We start from the raw sequence: 18,166 nt of genomic DNA on the forward strand, positions 1-18,166 counted from the left end.
AATGTTCGTGACGGTAAAACTTCACTACAGTAATTTGGTGACTAAGCCAAATTACACTGACGTTTTCATTTTGGGTGTGTCGACACGGATGTAGCAAGCCGACAGGTTACGCTTAACCATTCATGATATGTATATTTCTGATCATAATTACTTGATCTCTTGTGATGTCATATTGAGTTATCTGATGAGATACTATTGAACTGACCGCCTAGTTTTCTTCTCGGTTATTAAAACGGGGTACCAAGTTTCTTGGCCTTGCGTAAAGCATGGACAATTTAAGTATCTCTATTGCAAGGTGAGGACAAATAAGTTGTAGCGTGATGTCATCAGGTTACACCAGTGCTACTTAACTTCGCTAACGAGGTCAGGAAACAGGAAAATGTCATTAATGACGATATTACACCTCCCAAATCACTGAGGTTTCACTGTACATGAACAGTAACGATGAAGAATAAACAATATTTCAGGCTGATGCAAGCGATAATACACACGTTAATCCCAACGGAACCTTGCCTAAGATTCCTACTCTAAGAACAGATGCTAACTCGCTGTGTTAAAGAGTGAATTTGCCAAATTGTAGGAAAAATGTGCTCGTTTACCCAGGTTCTAAGCCATCTTCTCTACTCTGATACTACATTCACCGTATAATTACTTCGGCTAATATAGTTATCAATATCATTTCTTGGAATGGCCATGACGACATTACATCGAGTTCATTGGCACGAAAATCTCACATACGTAACATAGAGCCAGCTAGAAAGTAACCGTCACAGATCTTAGAGCCTTCAATTTTCTACCACGGTAGAACACAATTGGGGTTCAGTACCCAAAACCGTTTCCGAAACATTGCTTTTATATTCAGTATGTTATGACATCACAGCTTACCAGTCTTGAGGTGTTAAGCGATGATATGCCAATAGTGAGATCTGCTTATTGTGTTTTCTTTGGTATAGGTGCCTACATTCTATGTGAAATACGCTGATATTTTAAGAACTAATGATTTACATTGCCGTTTGAGGGAGAATTAGCCTTGGGCACAGACATTCGGATTCTAAGAATTTTATGTGACGTTTTTGGTCTACCACTTGTGAGTGGTCATTTTGAAGCTCATGGGGTATATAAAGATTCTTCTTTTTAATTTTTCCAATACAGTTAGTTATTAAGACATGGTCATTTTCAAAATCAAGCAACTATTGGATAATTGTTTCTCTAGCGCTAAATTTTACATGGTGAGCCCCTGATTTTTATTCTCGATTTCGAAAGGGAAACACTGTTAAGCTTTCCTTACAGAAAATTTGAGCAAAAGTTTAAGTTTTCCAATTTCGAGGCGCGTAGTACCTTAATATGTATGCTGAACACAATATCATCACATAGGCTACGGTAGAATGCATCTCGGGAACAGATATTTAGACTCTCAAAGTTTTACAATTCTTTTCTGATCTGACACTTGTAGGGGTTCATTTTAAAGCTCTTGGTGTAAAAAAAACTTTTTACCGACTTAGTTTTTCGAAATTCGAAAATTTAATTTTTTTCCTTAGAGTAAACACAGGGATGGCGACCATTTTGAATTTAAAATATCGGCAAAGTTTGAATTATTTGTTTCCCTAGTTCCAAAATTTGCACGTTGACCTCCGATTTTTATTTTTGATTTTGAAAGAGAATTGTTGAAAGATTCTGTAAGGAAATTTTGAGCAAAAGTTTAAGTCTTTCACTTTCGAGGTGCATATACTACCTTAATACCAGTGCACGCTATGGAGGTTTAGCCTGAAGTAGGGTATTGTTATTCCGAACCGGCAATTGAAGGGTCAAAGTTAAAATGTGTACTGGTGAATGTGACTTTAAAAACTAAAATGTAACTAAGAAGAACACTAAGTGATCAGAGAGAAAGAATAGAGAACGAGAACGTCTGTTTGCATGTACGCCGGGCAGTTTCTCGAGGGCTCAATTAAACAGGGATTGGAGATAATTTCTTACATACCCTTTGTGAATTGGCTTTCCAACAGCAGAATACATACACAGATGACACACGCTGTAATACATCAGTGTTTGTCAATGTTGTAATCAATCAGGCACTGTTCTACTTCGCCCATGTGAATTAATCCCACGATAAACCTTAGCCGCGTTCTAGTTTCGTTCTACAGGAATCGCGATTAAATAGTTAATGTCCCGTGCGGGGTACCAGACGATGGGAACAACAGGGGTCAGGCGCCCCGTAAGATTAATTTTATACGGCTGTCGTGGGCAATGTTTCAATGTTCTGGGCAGTACTGTATATTTCAATGAATTACATCTGGGCACTACTCAGATTATAGCTGATAGAGGTGACCGACAGGACAGGGCAAAGTTTCAGTGCTTTACTTACAATTATTTTCAGAAATCTTCAATAATGGTGGTGTTTAACATAATACATTTTAAACTATGCTGACACCAGTCTGTCGAACAACACCGTTCCAGTTGTTAATAACCGACTGTCAAATTGCCCGGTGGAATCCGGAAGCATCCTTTTAGCTTAACATACAGTTGTCCATTGCTATACCCTACAAAGGCCTATCTTAGTATGTACTCATTCAATCAATAACATTATGTGAAACAATACCGTATGAATTTTTGACGGTAAGGTTATGTGACCAATTAGCGTTATCATTACGTAAGATGCAGGCAGTATGCATACATGCATGCATGCATGCATGCATGCATGCATGCATGTATGTATGTATGTGTATGTATGTATGTATGTATGTATGTATGTATGTATGTATGTATGTATGATACACATGTATATATTCAAAATCTCGCCACCAACGCAAATATTATTTATCAAATTTTAACACCACCTAGAAACAGAATGGTACGTCCCAACCATTTAAATCAGAGTGCTGAGTAAAACGTTTCTCACTTCTGTCTGAAGATTGCAGGATGCATGAAACTTAAGTAAGAGATATTATTACTTTGTATTTGAAGTAATTTGTATTATTATTTATATATCATAAAAATCACTTCAATTTTACTGTAATCACATTTGTTTCTTAAGTTTCATGCTTTCAATAATCAGTAGACAGAACTGTTCTGGAAACTTAAATAATAAATATGATCACTTTGTTCTTGAAGTAATTTGTGTAATTATTTATAACGCTCTGCTTTAGCATCGAGCACTGTAATTGCAATTCCCACGACATGTTTAATTTGATATATACAGAGAGAGACAGAGACAGACAGAGACAGAGACAGAGACAGAAAGAGACAGAGACAGAAAGAGACAGAAACAGAGCGACAGAGACAGAGACAGAGAGAGTATACAGGGACATTCTCAAATAAGTTCCTTTCAAAAGGACAGACAGGGAAATCACATCTACCTGATCAAGATTACATTTAAGATAAACCATGGACACATTAATGATGTAATGAACCATGGAAATGGTTGACAAAGGTCAAAAGTGTCGAAATCATAAGGAGGTTATACATGACCGTTTGCCCTCTCTCGTAATTAGTCATTTTGAGAACCGTGCAGTGGCGTCAGACCGAGTGCATGGACAGGGAAGAATCTCAGTTAACCAATCTTTCTAACGGGCGAAACAGTCGAAGATAATCATGAAGTTGCCCGGGGGTCGCTCTGCAATATTTAACCGATGAAATTGGACACGTGAAAACTGCCCAGGCGGTATGAAAATCGCAGGTTGTGCCACTTTCCTGTGAGAAGGCAGACTTTGCACTCGCTCGAGGTATTTTTGTCGGATGACTTGTGACAAACTAGGCGACAGCATGCACCACTGGCGTCGATTTGTGCACCTAATCGACAGCACTCGGCTATTCTACTCTGAATCACGCGAAGAAACGTCCCCGCTCATCAAAATTTCATTCAGATCGTACCAGCTACTACTCCGAGCCTTACCAAATCTATTGCACGATAACCTTAAGCTCCTAAGCCTATGTTTCTTTCTAGTCCAATAAGAAAATCCTGATCCACAGGAAATATATTAATCTGCTGAAAAGGATCGTGAAAGCAATATTAAGGCAGGATTTCACAATTGTGGCCCCGATACTGTCAAGCTTTGCTCATATTGTACATACGATTACGTACCAGAAGCCTGCTTCTGAATATGGCTGATAAAATAAAATACTCTTTGTGAAGACTTCTATGGTTACAATTAAAATTCTTTCAGTAATGCTTGTTATGCTCTTAATCTGACAATAATACCACTCTCCTCATTATTAATGTTTGTTTAAAATACGTCGTTTAAACCGAACCCACCAATCAGTCATGCTGCAAAGGCAACGCACTTTAAACTGTAACACTGTCTGTTACAGCTATCATTTAATGATACGCAAAAAGCAATTGCATGCCTGGACGTTCTTTATTTCGTTTTTATAGTAAATCTGTCGATGCAAATGTGAACAGGGAAAAATCGACGAATGTAGTCAGCGAGAGATCTTGTGTGGACGCATGGCTTCAGCATTTGAAGAGAATATCACTATGTTTCAAGATTTTTTTAGAAAGTTTATGAAAGGCATCGAGCTGTCCTTTATCGGTTCCTCACGTCGGAGGCAGGGAAATTAATGTCGGCTGAACAATGATATTTTTACGGTTATCAACAAAGGGAAGGAAATTCTAATGTTACAGGAAGGCAGAGGCAAGGCGACCATCCAAGGATCTCATCAAACTCGGAAATAGAAACGTAATTTTTGTAAACCTGCACTGAAAAGTCCTTTGTCCATTACAGGCAGCTGCAGAATCACTTGGCAATACCATTTTGGATGTCTCTAATTCGCACTAATCTTACTCCTTTTTTGTTATTTGCGTCAGTTTTGCGAATAATTGCCTGACACAAATAATATGCTGCATTTCCGTGGAGACGTGAGCCTAGATTCTCCAAATCTGTCAATTGAAGATCAACGAGACAGAAGTGGCATTTTTTATGCAAAACATGGTTGTCTTGTCAGAGCGAGAAAATACTGACTGCGTTGACGCAATTCACCAACAGCTTTCAGTAATTCTAATCCTATGTACAATGTACATGTATACCTGGTCAAAAGAATTCACATCATATTGTGCGCATTAAAATCGCTCTCACTGTACCCTAGCATTACTGATCGAGGAGGGGTTTAGACCTAAATCTGTCACCGAGATACTTCAATCACAATTTTAAATGTTTGCACGGTCATTAAATGACCGGGCAAACAATTTTGATGATTTCAAATATGTTGCGACAAAAATAAAAGACGACGTGTTTCGCATCCAATTCAACCAGTTACTACTCCTGAGGGCAAACTTCGTGCAATTTCCAGCTTCTTACAATTTTGAACAATATTTTGCAGAATTTAGCAAATAGCTGGTCCTTAAAGTGATATTGACTGATCTTTTGTTGACACCAAGAGATGTAGTCCTTCATCTATACTCTTTCAGGAAATATCAATGTATTACTTTGGATTGTTGTTCATGCAAATGTGTTTAATGTAACTCAACTGTCGTTAACTTTTTTGATCAAAATTGTTGCGTTATCGTAAGGTAAGCACTAAAATCAATATAATCAGTTGTGTTCGACTTTCGGATACGGTGAAACCTCGATGTTCTAATTGCTTGAAAATTGAGTGTGTACGTCGTAACACCATCTTTATTTTAGCCGATTCATTTAAAGGTCCATTTGTTGTAACGTTTGATGATTTTTTCAATATCCTTCTTTTGTTTGTTGGTTGCAAGTTCTTGTTCTACTCCCAAAGCAAGTTGTAACACCTATCAAATTAAACTATTTAGGTTGTCAACACAGCTTCTATACGTGTAAAATGCAATGGCATTGTTTAATTTTGAATGCAAGTCCAGACCTAAAATTCACTTGTCAACAATATCAATGCCCTTCTTAATGTATTGACTCGATTGACAAGCTTAACACTGTGTATCTCAACATATATTGGAGAGTAGAACTGGCAACTGTAGTTCACATCAAAAGCAAAACCATTAAAAAATCATCAAATGTTATACAGCTACTTGCCCTTTAACAATCAGTGTTTTTTCACTTATTACTGCGGATTGCTACACATACAACTGGCTGTCCTTGGGTTGTACAATGTATTGACGAAGAGTTCAATAAAACCTTAAGTTTGTATCCCTTTACAGCCATAAAAAACCTTAGTTTCGACAGCTTGATCACCTTGTTCTCCGGGCGAGAATTTAAAAACTTGGTGAAGTATATGTACGTGTCATGTAGTATGAATTAAAATAAAGCACTAAAATATTGACACTGAAAGCTCATATATATATATATATATATATATATATATATATATATATATATATATATATATATATATGGCTTCATATTGGATTAAGAGCTAACATGAATCTAGAAAACGTCCTACTTTGTTGTGACTTGGTCCCCATGACACAGTTAAGTAACAATTACATATCCTGTTCACATGTGCACGCGGCTGTGTTTGTTCATGCTTCATTAGTCAAAGAAGCTTGAGTGAATCCACCTAGCAAAATCTTTGATTGTAGGAATGAAATCACAGATTCTTACTTCATAGCAAACATCACTTATGGATTGAAATACCTGAACGTGTGTTACCTTTTATTAGTGCTCAATCTTCGGCAACTCTGTACATTACTGCGCGCTCGTTTGAAGTTTGCTCTGCTCGCTATGACTTCGCTACAGTGATTTTTCTAAGTAATGTTTTAGCGCCTGAGAGAGCTGCCAAAGCTGTGCAACATAAACCAGGACCAGCCAATAGCATTACTTTTAGTAGTACAGGTCTTTTTCATCAGAATCGGCAATATTTTCAGCGATACGCGACTCTTTGAAAGAACGGGCAAGGAAACTAGCGGCAAATCCTCAGACTTATCCCGAAAGCGCCACTCGAAAGCTGAATTAGGCAGTTCGGCGAGATGGTGTTCGTTTTGGTGATTCATGAGTAGGATGCTGTGAAATTTTCCCTCTCCAGATTTCAGCTGCATTTGCCGCGTGGCGTTAAGGCACGCTTTGAAGCAATACCGTTCCAACAATAACGTCAGAAAGTGAAATATTTTTACACTTCCTTTGATGTAATATTTTACGGTTCATTGTCACATCACCAGATTTCAGTATAATGGTATTCTGAGTAGACGATGCTTACTGATATAGGCATGTCATAAACTGCAGACAGGAACACAGAACGAAACAGAAACGACTGGTGAGATAAAACATCCTCTACCGATCCGTCTTGCCAACTACTAATATAACACCCCTTCTAGTTTGATATGCCCAATATTTTTCCAAGAACACACTATTTGTAGACATAACCGACAACTCAATAGTCAATCCAATTTAGTATTCTTTTTTCAAATTTACGACTCTCCACAACAATGGTTATGGCACAAAAACCTACATAGACTTCTTGGACAAAATAATGCAAGAGTTCACGCTACTCGATAGGTTGAAAAAGCGATATTAGATATATTCGGAAAGTAAACAACACCATCTTGCTGGTCGTATCCTGTACATCAATCTGATGTTCTAAATAGGAATGCATCAAATTCAGTTCATAGGACAAATGTTACAGATGTCGTTTCAGATAGATTATCAGAACTGAACGTTCTTGATCGCTTATCCAAAATGGAGGCAATCCGTAGTCGAGACTGAGTGAAAATCTCGACGATAATTTATTTACCCTCCGCTGGAATAGGTATCACCTCGAGAAACATGGCGGCGTTATTTCTCGTAATGATATAATCATATCATCTTACTCTCGATGGATGTCGTGTCTACGAGCCGGTCGTCATGACGACGGACTGTTAAAAGCATTTAGGCAAAATGGCCAGGTATTAGTAAACTTTTTCTCACGTCACTGTTTTAGAGAAGACGGTGTCAAATGTTGTCGATTTTTTTTTGCCCCGACAGATACTCTTTCCTCTTTTTTTTACGTTTTACGAGGATGAATTCAAAATCATTTATTGACATAACGTGTATGACAGCGGCACTATTGATGTGAAGTGTCCTCGGCACGGAATGTGTGAAAGCGATGTCTCTCTACACGGGTGAACTTTATTAGTTTCCATTGAACGCGATATCAACTGATTTGCTCTAAAGCGTGTCTCTGCGGATTTTGATATTCAACGTTCACGCATCAATAACGCCGGTAGGTATGACACCTACATCAATATTTGTCGACATTGCAGGCGTTTATCCCCGGAGTCGTCCTTTATTTCGTAAAATATCGGTGATCTGAAGTGCTCCTTCCATATTCTTTAAATCATTTATATTATATAACAATATAAGAATCGTTTGTCGATAACATTTAGGCGGGAACTTGTCGTACGTGTGTTTCGTACTTCCAGGGTAAAAAACAAGTGCTTGAATGAAGTCCGTTTGGAGAATGTAAATCGCTCTAGTATGTCTCTGTATAGCTTGATAACTAAAATTGAAAGGTTTCGACCGGTGGTATTACAAGTCGTGTGTAGAAATCTAGATTCTCGTGGGCGCCGAAAAGTCTATCGATGCCGCGATATTATTGTGGTTGAATACACGCGAATTGATGTTTGTAAGGCAGTAGAAACCCGGTTTAGTGAGCATGCGCAATTCTGTTGACAGGGTGCTCTATTGAGATCCTGTCTGTGGGGTCGAATGTTCGAAACAAACTGCAACATTTTACTCATTTACCATTTTAATGCTTAAGGTCCATGTTCTTCAGAGAGACTTTTCCATCTGCCATTATTTTAAATCAACTGTCGGTTCTAATTTTGGAACAAAATCCTACAATATTTGTAGACTTCCATAAACGACGTCTGTCAAATATGGAAGTGAAAGAAAGAGATGCTCTTTGCACAGGGAATAAACGCCATCGATATATAGATTTTCCAGGATTCTCAGCGTGATCAAATGTTACCGCGTGCCCATTCTCTCATGTACGGCCGTTGTCATTTGTTCTTCCTTCACCACTATGAAGCATTTCAAACTCTACAAATAGTGATTCTACATGGTATAGAGAACATATTTGGTCTGGAAAAATACATGCGCGCTATAGCTATGCACGCGTTGCTACATACGGCACCCAAACTTGTTCACTGTCTTCCTTGCGCTGCAGATATTTCAACAATGTTACAGGGCTACATTCAAATAAAAAACCCAGAAATGATTTTGCCACTTTTTTCAACCTCAGAGCTTTCTTTCAAGGTAATGGTTTCCAATCATCTCTGACTGCGCACCAGTAAGGCACACATTACTGAAATGATGACATTATTAAATCGTACAACTTTTGCTTCGAATTTCATTGTTGATTGATTTGATTTTGTTTTATTTTGATGTATGTGCAATTGACAGCAGTCAATAAGTGTAATATTTGGTATATTTATGAAAGCCCTTTCGTTTGTCAAACTAGACTTTATCAGTTATTTAGTTTGACGGTAGACTGTCAAGATTATTGCATTTGTCCTAACACGGAACGAAATTAACGTTGAGTAGAGCAGTTCCCCTGGGGATTGCTTTTATTTGTATAGGCGGGAAAATTAGGCGGGGAAAATTATCTTTGCTTTGCACCATAACTTTTGGACACGTAGGACTTTAGATGAGAGCATCCGACAAAACTAATCACGGATGCAGTCAGGTCAGGTACTTGGGGTCGTGTATGACAATCAAGAGTTAAATAATATCGGTCATCTGAGGTCAAAACTGTCGGTAGGAGAAGTAGGACATAAATAGTGCTGAGACGAAAGTGAGAGTAGCCAGTCTTTCTGTCGCGTTTACTTTCACTGTAGGTCACCGTGGCACACTATGATAAGAGCTCCCTCCAAAAATATCAATCAGGAAGACTGCCGGCAGAAACAGAGTGTCTGATTAACGTCGCTTGGAGCTAGTATGCGCCTAGAAATTGAACGGCTCAGACTTTTGCTCAAACTTTCCACAGGGAAACTTTTCTCTTTCTGATTCAAGAATAAGAATTAGAGATTACCATGCAAATTTGGTACTAGAGAAAGAAATTACCCAATATTTATTAATTACAGACACTTGAACTTCATAATGGTCGCCATTCTTGTGTTAAATCTCTAGGAAAACTTGTAAGCCGGTGAAAACTCCATGGGCGTCAAATTGTCAAAATGAGGCCCAACAAGTGGTAGAGTGGGAGAGAAGCAGTCCATCGTAATAATGTCGCTTCATGAATTTAGCATTCAGTAATCTCGTCTTCGGGATAAAGTGTGCACGTTGTGGGACAACATAAATTGCAGAGCACCTCACAATGCTAAATGCTTGACTCCGCAAGGAATACTTCGAACGACATTAAAATCCCACCCTCATTTGTTGTCAATTACCACATCACATATGTAACGGGCAGTGTCACTGGGGATACGACTGCCATATCCACACAGGCTAACAGAACGCCTGGCTGAGTTATGGACCGATATATCTTACTTACGCATGGTTATCATAGGATTATCTTGGCGTTTCCAGGTTTATTTTACAAAGAAAGATGGGCAATCTTTTTAAAATTCCCCTCGTCACTTAAATATGGCTTAAGATAGCAAGCGATTCGAGACTAAAACGTTTAAAGCTTTGCTCTTGCTTTGTTCACGGAAGTCTTCATAAATTCTTTTTCATGATAACGAGTAAAAAATTTGAAGTCACCGTGGAATGTTATGGACTAGAGAGAGAAACTGTATAAGGAATTACTTTGTGTTAAGTACAGAGAAAACAATCAAAACATTCGATTTCACCAGAGTAAGAAAGTGAAATGTACAGGCTTTGAAATGTGAAATGTACAGGCTTTGAAATGTCTCACTAAAAGCATCCAGTCAGAAAATATTGGAGAAATTTTGGTGTTTGTAAAACTGTAGGTGCTTTAATCTAATTTCATATGTCGAGATGGATTCTGTTACTGACAAATAGTTGGAGAAAGCTAGGTTTTCAGAGAATTGTGACGCAATACTGATCAACAGCACACTTTTTTCACTTTTTTCAGAAATCTCACACCGCTTTTGAACCCAAGATATCGCGGATGCTCGGGTATACAATTAACCGCAATTTGATGAGTGATTGCATGCATGCTTGTTATAACAATCTATAATTGTGGCCGACTTCTTGTAACGAAATTGACAATATCGTTGCGGAGGGGGGGGGGGCGGCGCTAGCCTGTACTTGTTACATGTAAATCTTCATCAAGCTATATCTGTTCAGTGAAAAATTACATTATACAGTTAAAAATGTGTTTCAGGAACCAAAGGTTGTCGATATGTACAATTTATTGCACGTATGTCTGTGCAACGACGTCAGCATTATGAAATTGACGGCAGAATGCATTTTGTAATTTAAGTTATATTGTTTATTTTTGCGTCCTGTGCATTGAACTTTTGTGTTTATTCTGTCGTGTCAGCCCCATACTGTAAAGAAAGAAAGAGAAAACGTGGGTCAAACACATAAAATCACTAATACATATGTTTAAAAATTGCAAACTGAAATTTACACCGCCAGTTCTTACTAAGCGCATGCAATATATCGTGTTGTGTTACATGATTGTAGTCTAAATTTTCGCACATACGTGTAATGCATGGACATATTTCACAAACGATTTTAAAAGCTCCCCTCTAAGCTGTCGATGTTTTCTGATGCGCTGCCTGTACACACTCACTCTGAACACCTACAGAGATAAGCCTTTACTTTCTATTTCGCCGTTACACAGCCGACGGCCATGTTTCGATTGAATTTACGTGGATGAAAATTGCTTTACTTGATCACAGACGGTCGAAGAGATTGACAGAGGTGTTAAATGTCGATCGGCTAGTGAAAGATCCGAGTGAACATGGCACAGTTCAGGGAATTTGGAAAAGTATTCCTTTCCGTTTTTAAAATTTGCACTAGTGATGCAAAAGCTTACCTTTTGCGTCTCTTCCTAGCTATATTTTTGAAAATAAACCATCCGTAGATCCTTAGGTATAGTCTATGAAAGCAACTGAAAGACACAGACAACGTCCAGCCACAAATTAATTTATGTCGCGTTATCTAAAACACTGAAATGAAGAGCAAATAAGTATCCTTGTTATTTTGTTTTCCAAGACTAGACACTAAATACCCTTTAAATCTCAAAAGGTCATGACATGCCAAACATTTTTTCGTATAAATTGTAACTTCATTTCGGGGATACAGTCGTTGGAACTGCGCTCAAAGTCGTATGGGACCCATACGACCAATGTAAACGCTGTATCCAAGGTACGATGGTGATTGATGAAAGTCAAAACATGTCTGTCATAATCTACATCGTATAATTTAAATGTTGCAGCTATGATAATGAGGTGCATCTAGATATCGTGCACGAAATACATTGTTTGCAAACAAGAAACTCGCACAGGCGCAGTTCCGACGACCGTTTCCTTTTTAGAGAAAACATAGTTCACTGAATTTCATGTCTCTCCACAGATAATGAATGACGCTTTTCATTAGATATTCATCATAAGATATCCCATACTAGACAGACTTCAGTGCTTTGTTACTGCAGAAAATATTTACAGTCGCTTCATACAATCTGAATTTGAGCACCAGTTACTGAATAAATGTTTACACAATAGTTTTACGGAAAGTTAATACAACAACGCCAACGATAAAACATCCGTCTTGACCCTTTTTCATAGTCGCGAAACAAACTTTACCTGAAATAAAATCAAACTCTTACTTCGCTGTTGTATGCCGTTTGTACTAACTTACATTGGAGCTTGTGAACTAAACGAAATTTTTAAATAGAGGTTATATAGCTCAGCCGCCATTTTGAATTTAAACTATTGCTAAATTTACAGTTATAATTTATTTCTGTACAAAAATTTGCATAGTGACGCTTGATTTAAAAAGTTTATTTTTTTCAATTAGAATGCTTCAAAGATGAAAATTTTGGAAAAACTGTATTGTTTCGAGGACAGTTCACCCTAATCATTAAAATTAGCACAATTTGTAAGCACATTTACTTTATTTCGATAGCACCAATAGCTTCCAGTCTTCGACATGTTTATTTGCCAAATAGTCCCTTCGAACGTACAGTATTGAACCAAAAACGTTACAACCTCGTCTTGAATGTCGAATTATACCTTTAACTCGATTACGCGCTCACTCATTCTACAAGAGATGAAATCTTTTAGAACCGAGCGAAGAGCGTGGAAATTTACACAGGAGCAACCCGCTAGGCTAATCTTGAAAGATTGCATTCGTCTTCAGAATAGCCGTGGGTTGCGGATTCTTGTCGCGTTCGTCACTTCGCCCAGAGTTCTTGTTTTATGATGACGGGGCGAGATGGCGTGCCGTGTGGCTTGTTGTCTTCCTGACTAAAACGTAAAAAGGGAACCACTACAATATAGAGACTTCAAGTCAAGCATCCAGCTCCGCCACTTTGGCGCCCAATAATCAAGCTGTGAGAGAATGTTGCACACGAATGAAGTAGTATTGATTAGTTGGGTTTTACAAAATCTGCAGTGCGCCTCAGTATAATGCATTAAACTTATTCTTTCCCATTTCGCCGAATCCTGGGTTCTGTTTCAATTGATCCAATACAATGTCTTTCGCCAGGCCTAATATCCGTAATAGCGATTTTTCTCACAGGGGACCCCGTCACTGAATTCCATGACGGTTTTCTGAGGTTCAATACTCTAAGCCCAACTCTCAATCGTCTTTGACAAAATATGCCACAAGGTAACGTCATTACACATGATGGTATTAAGCAGTCAGGTCAAAGTCTTACGTCTGACAGCATACGACATGTCGCTGACAAATCCAAAACGATTACCCACCGGCTGGGCAAAGACCGCCTAGTCTTCAGCGTTCTGAGGCGATCGCCAGCTGAAACGTGCCACCAGTCAATAATATTAATGAACAACGGTAATCCTCTTATGCTTAAATAGAATCATAGTCGTGGTTAAAAACTAAAAACAGAACAAAGGAAAATCCTCTCCCCCTCCTTTTGAATTTGTTTTCTTAAAATGTCGAGAAACAGATGGGAAAATAGATTCTACCAAGGAAGAATACAACTGTGTTTCTCAAGGTAGCAAACTCAGAAACTGGGTGGCAGGGAAGATTGATGGGTATATGGACAGATAGGTACTTCTAGTCATGTAGGCATAAAGACGGCTACATACTTACGGTACCTACCTACTTACCTACCTACCTACCTACCTACCTACCTACAATAATACTACTTACGCTACCTACCTACTTACCTACCTACCTACCTACCTACCTACCTACAATAATACAACTCAGGAACGTTCGGTTATGTTAGATTTATTCGTTTCACTACATCTACATTACCGTGGAAAATTATTTTTATTAGCTTTCGTTAGAAAAACTTATCTTTATACCGTACAGTTGCGAAAAGAGATAAGCTTATATAATAACCAGTGTACGCTGATGTTGTTTTTTTTTCTTTCGTTTACATTGCAGTTGTCAATCAAGATTTTGAAGATCGATGGGATACCGTTGTGGCTGTCTTGCAAGAAAACGGTCGGGACCAGTTGAGGATCTTGAAGTCTATGAGTGGATAGCACCCTCTCGTCCCTAAACGAAGTCTATCTATCACTCTTTCTGACATAATTGGTACATTCAAAGTGCGACTAATCTTCTAGATCTTCTTGACGCTCTGTTTGCTAAATCGTCTTGTGCGAAAGTGTAGGTCATCGCTGGCTGCTGGAGGCAAATTGACAGTTTCTGCAGATTAAGCTATCAGTTGGCGGTGTTGCACGGATAATATCAAGCTAGTCAGGTATTTCGTTCGATGGTGGGTCATGTCCTGGGAAGTTCCTCGACTAAAATAACAGACAGTACTGGATAAAAACGTTCTAACTGCAAGAAGCACATACGCACGTTTGGCTTCAAGCCAAACAGAATTTCACACTAATTGGCAGACGATAACTGGCCTCGCCTGTAACTGTGTCCATTTACTCTTCGCGTCGCCACAACATTACGTCCGTTCAGTCACCCGGTCAAAAATGAGAAAGTTATCCTGCTAGCAAAATCCGTGCACTTCATTTGAATAGAATATACTTTTCTTGTACGTGTACCGGTTTGGCGCCGCGCTACTTCAACCAGAACGTTTCGCGCCGTTGGCAACGAGCCAAGCAAATGTGGAGTCTTCGTTTATATAAACGATATAAACAGAACGAAGATACCTGACGGAGGATATCCCTACGAGGCAAAGTAACAACTTCTAAGAAAGAGTCGGAATTTAATTTGACTGCATGTTTATCGAATTAGAGCTCTCCGGTGTTGTAAGTCGCCGATGGTCACGTCTTAACACGGGTATCCCTGCTGGGAACGTTTATCCCGGTTATGACATCATTGAATTAGAAGGGGTCTTATGAGGAAACATTCCCAGCGTGTGACCATTTAACAGTCCAACATGGCATCTTTCGACACCGTGATCAATTCTACCAGCGCGATGGGAAAGGGGCTTTATACTGAACAAAAGGAAAATTTCAACGTTTCGGATTGGGGCAATTATACAACCGATGAGGAACACACGTCGATTTGGACGTCTGCGGTTATTCAGCGGGTCACCACTATCTGTGTGATAATGCTCTTCACCATTGTTGGGAATTCCATAATAATAACAGTCATAATGTGTGGCAAATCGAGGCGTCGCAGCAGTCGGGTCAACATCTTCATCCTGAATCTTGCTGTGGGAGACCTCTTTGTCTGCTTTGTCACCATGGCAACAGAGATCCTCTTCGTCGCTTTTGGTCACTGGGTGATGGGCGAGGTGATGTGCAAGCTTCTTGTGTACGGCCAAATCGTCACCTTGGCCAGTACGACCTTTATTCTGACCGTTATGAGCTTCGACCGATTTCAGGCCATCTGCAAGCCGCTTAGCTTCAGCGGGTCGTTGTCGAGGGCGAAGAAAATGATCTTCGGGGCGTGGACTCTTGCTTTCATCTTCGCAGTGCCCCAACTTTTTATTTTCGTCCTTGTGGAAAAGACGAACGATGACGGGGAGGTCAGGTACTTTTGCAAGAGCAACGGGTACACAGGCGAATGGCAGCGGAAAGTGTACTTTACATTTATGACGGCTTATATCTTGGTTATACCGGCAACCATTATATCATACTGTTATATCAGAATAGTTTTTGTAGTGTGTTCGCAGGGCAAGGAGCCGATAGGCGGTCCGCAAATACGCCACAGAAGATCTCGCAATGATGCGCAAAATCTCGGGAAATCTCGACACGTGGATCTGAAGAAGATTGAAAGAAGCAAAATTAAAACCATTAAGATGACACTGTGCATTATCGTTGCATTCGTGACTTGTTGGAGTCCTTATTTTATCGTCACGCTTCAGCAGATCTACGGGAACGCGGACGATATTCCCGAAGTGTCCTTTGTGATCGCCGAAACTATGGCACTCGCGAACAGCGCCATTAACCCTATACTCTACGGTTTTTTCAACTTGAAGATCCAACAGAACCTGCTAGATCTGTTCTGTCCTCGCGGAGTGAGACACAAAAACGCCTCGCGGGATCTCACGGAACATTCGTACATGTCGGAGGACAGCAACCATAGAAGGTCAACATTCAGGGTTAACAACAGCCACGGACATAGTCTCGCTCATGCCGGGGGCGGCTACATGCTGGTCGGAGCTAACTCGCCTGCCACCAACCTCAGATGTGGACCGCCACGGAAGAAATCAATCGAACATTGTGATTATCACGTGTCGTCCATGTGATAGCGACAAAACAGCGGACCGACTTTACATATATGATCAGATCACCAGCTGAGTCGTCAAATACTTCACGTAAAGGTTATTTCTGCCTCGAAACCTTGAAAAAACTTGTGTGAAAAATACAACTTGCCGATATGTCAAAATATTTCAAATTATGCATTTCACTTACGAGTAGGCTTTAAAAAGGAACAAAACTAACTCTGATGGACCAAAGCTATATAATATCATTCACACAGCACACATTTTATGGTTCTTTGACCAAAGTATTCAAAATGTGGCAAACAAATATTGTTGATCAACATAAAACATGTTGAATGTTTCTCCCTTCAACTAGCCAAGTAAAAAAAATGTCAAAAACGGTTGTACTTATTTCCCTTGAAGAAATCTAGCGTCAATATCAATTACGTTCCACATTCATCAGTTAACTTAGAGATATATAACGCCCAAAGATAGCAACTTTTAAAAACAAATTTCCTCAATGTATTTCCATTATCGTAAAAAAGGACCTTGACAGAGTGATTTTTGTATTTCAAACATTGCTGTGATGAATACATGTCAATTAATTGGTTTGTTGGTGATCAATGTTTATGCTTCGAGTTGATAAATCACTCGGCAGCCATTGATAATCTGAGGTCGACAACAAATTGACACATCATAATAACTGTAGCATTAGAGAGATTTATGTCATAGCCATGTTGGAAACTCGAGTGGCGAATCTTTTAAGCTGTAATCTACTTGAGAAGGTTGTTTTTGAAATGTGGAATTATCCACATTCGGATACTCCATTTAGTTTAATTGTGTACTAGACGCCTACGTGTGCATCGTCACAAACTCGTGAAAATATTGACTTAATAATGATCGATCGCCAGGCTTAACTCTGACGGTCAAAATTGTGTGGTCGTGTAAGTCGCTGTTCTTAAATGGTAGCAGAAGAAATGTGGGAATTGCTTTGTCCTCAATGTCAGTCAATCATTATTTCTTGAATTTCCTTTCATCCGCAACGATATATCACCTTACGATCGAAAATGACTTCTTTGATGACCTGTAGCACTGTCCTCACGATATTCTATGTTACTCATTTTTTTAAATCTTTTGTTGCAGAATTTTTTTCAATGTTGCGATTTTCGTGTTAGCAACAATCGTTTCTTTTGCAAATATTTCATACATTGCATTTAATTTTCATTGAAGATTATCAGTTTCCATGGTACCAGGTGAACGATAGCTAAGTGACCCCTGTTTGCTTTTGTTTATCGTTTGTCTGGGGTTAACCTCCGTATTACCAATTAAATGACTATGTGTATAACATACAATATGTCTTTTCTGATCTTTTTATCACGCTATGTCCCATAGAAGGCTTTCATTGCTTGAGATTAATTTGAAAGGAGCGAGCTGGAAGATAAATGGACGGTAATGGGTGGGGAGAGGGAGAGGTAACTAGAGAGAAATAGTGAGAGAGGAGAGAGCGGACAAGAGAGGAATAAATGTTACTCATATATTTTCAAGTAAAAAATCTGATGTGGCC

At 39.1% G+C, this 18,166-nt stretch overlaps 1 protein-coding gene across 1 annotated transcript in view; it reads left to right on the top strand.

Moving 5' to 3' along the window:
* Positions 1-17,954, top strand: part of LOC139134105 (gonadotropin-releasing hormone II receptor-like) — a 60,294-nt gene extending 42,340 nt beyond the window's left edge. The window contains exon 2 of the mRNA XM_070701021.1: positions 14,376-17,954. Within this exon, the coding sequence (XP_070557122.1) occupies positions 15,331-16,647 (1,317 nt within the window). The 5' untranslated portion in view covers positions 14,376-15,330 and the 3' untranslated portion in view covers positions 16,648-17,954. The remainder of the gene's footprint in view (positions 1-14,375) is intronic.
* Positions 17,955-18,166: the final 212 nt, after the last annotated feature.

Source organism: Ptychodera flava, chromosome 1 (genome assembly GCF_041260155.1).
Source record: "Ptychodera flava strain L36383 chromosome 1, AS_Pfla_20210202, whole genome shotgun sequence".
NCBI classification, from domain to species: domain Eukaryota; kingdom Metazoa; phylum Hemichordata; class Enteropneusta; family Ptychoderidae; genus Ptychodera; species Ptychodera flava.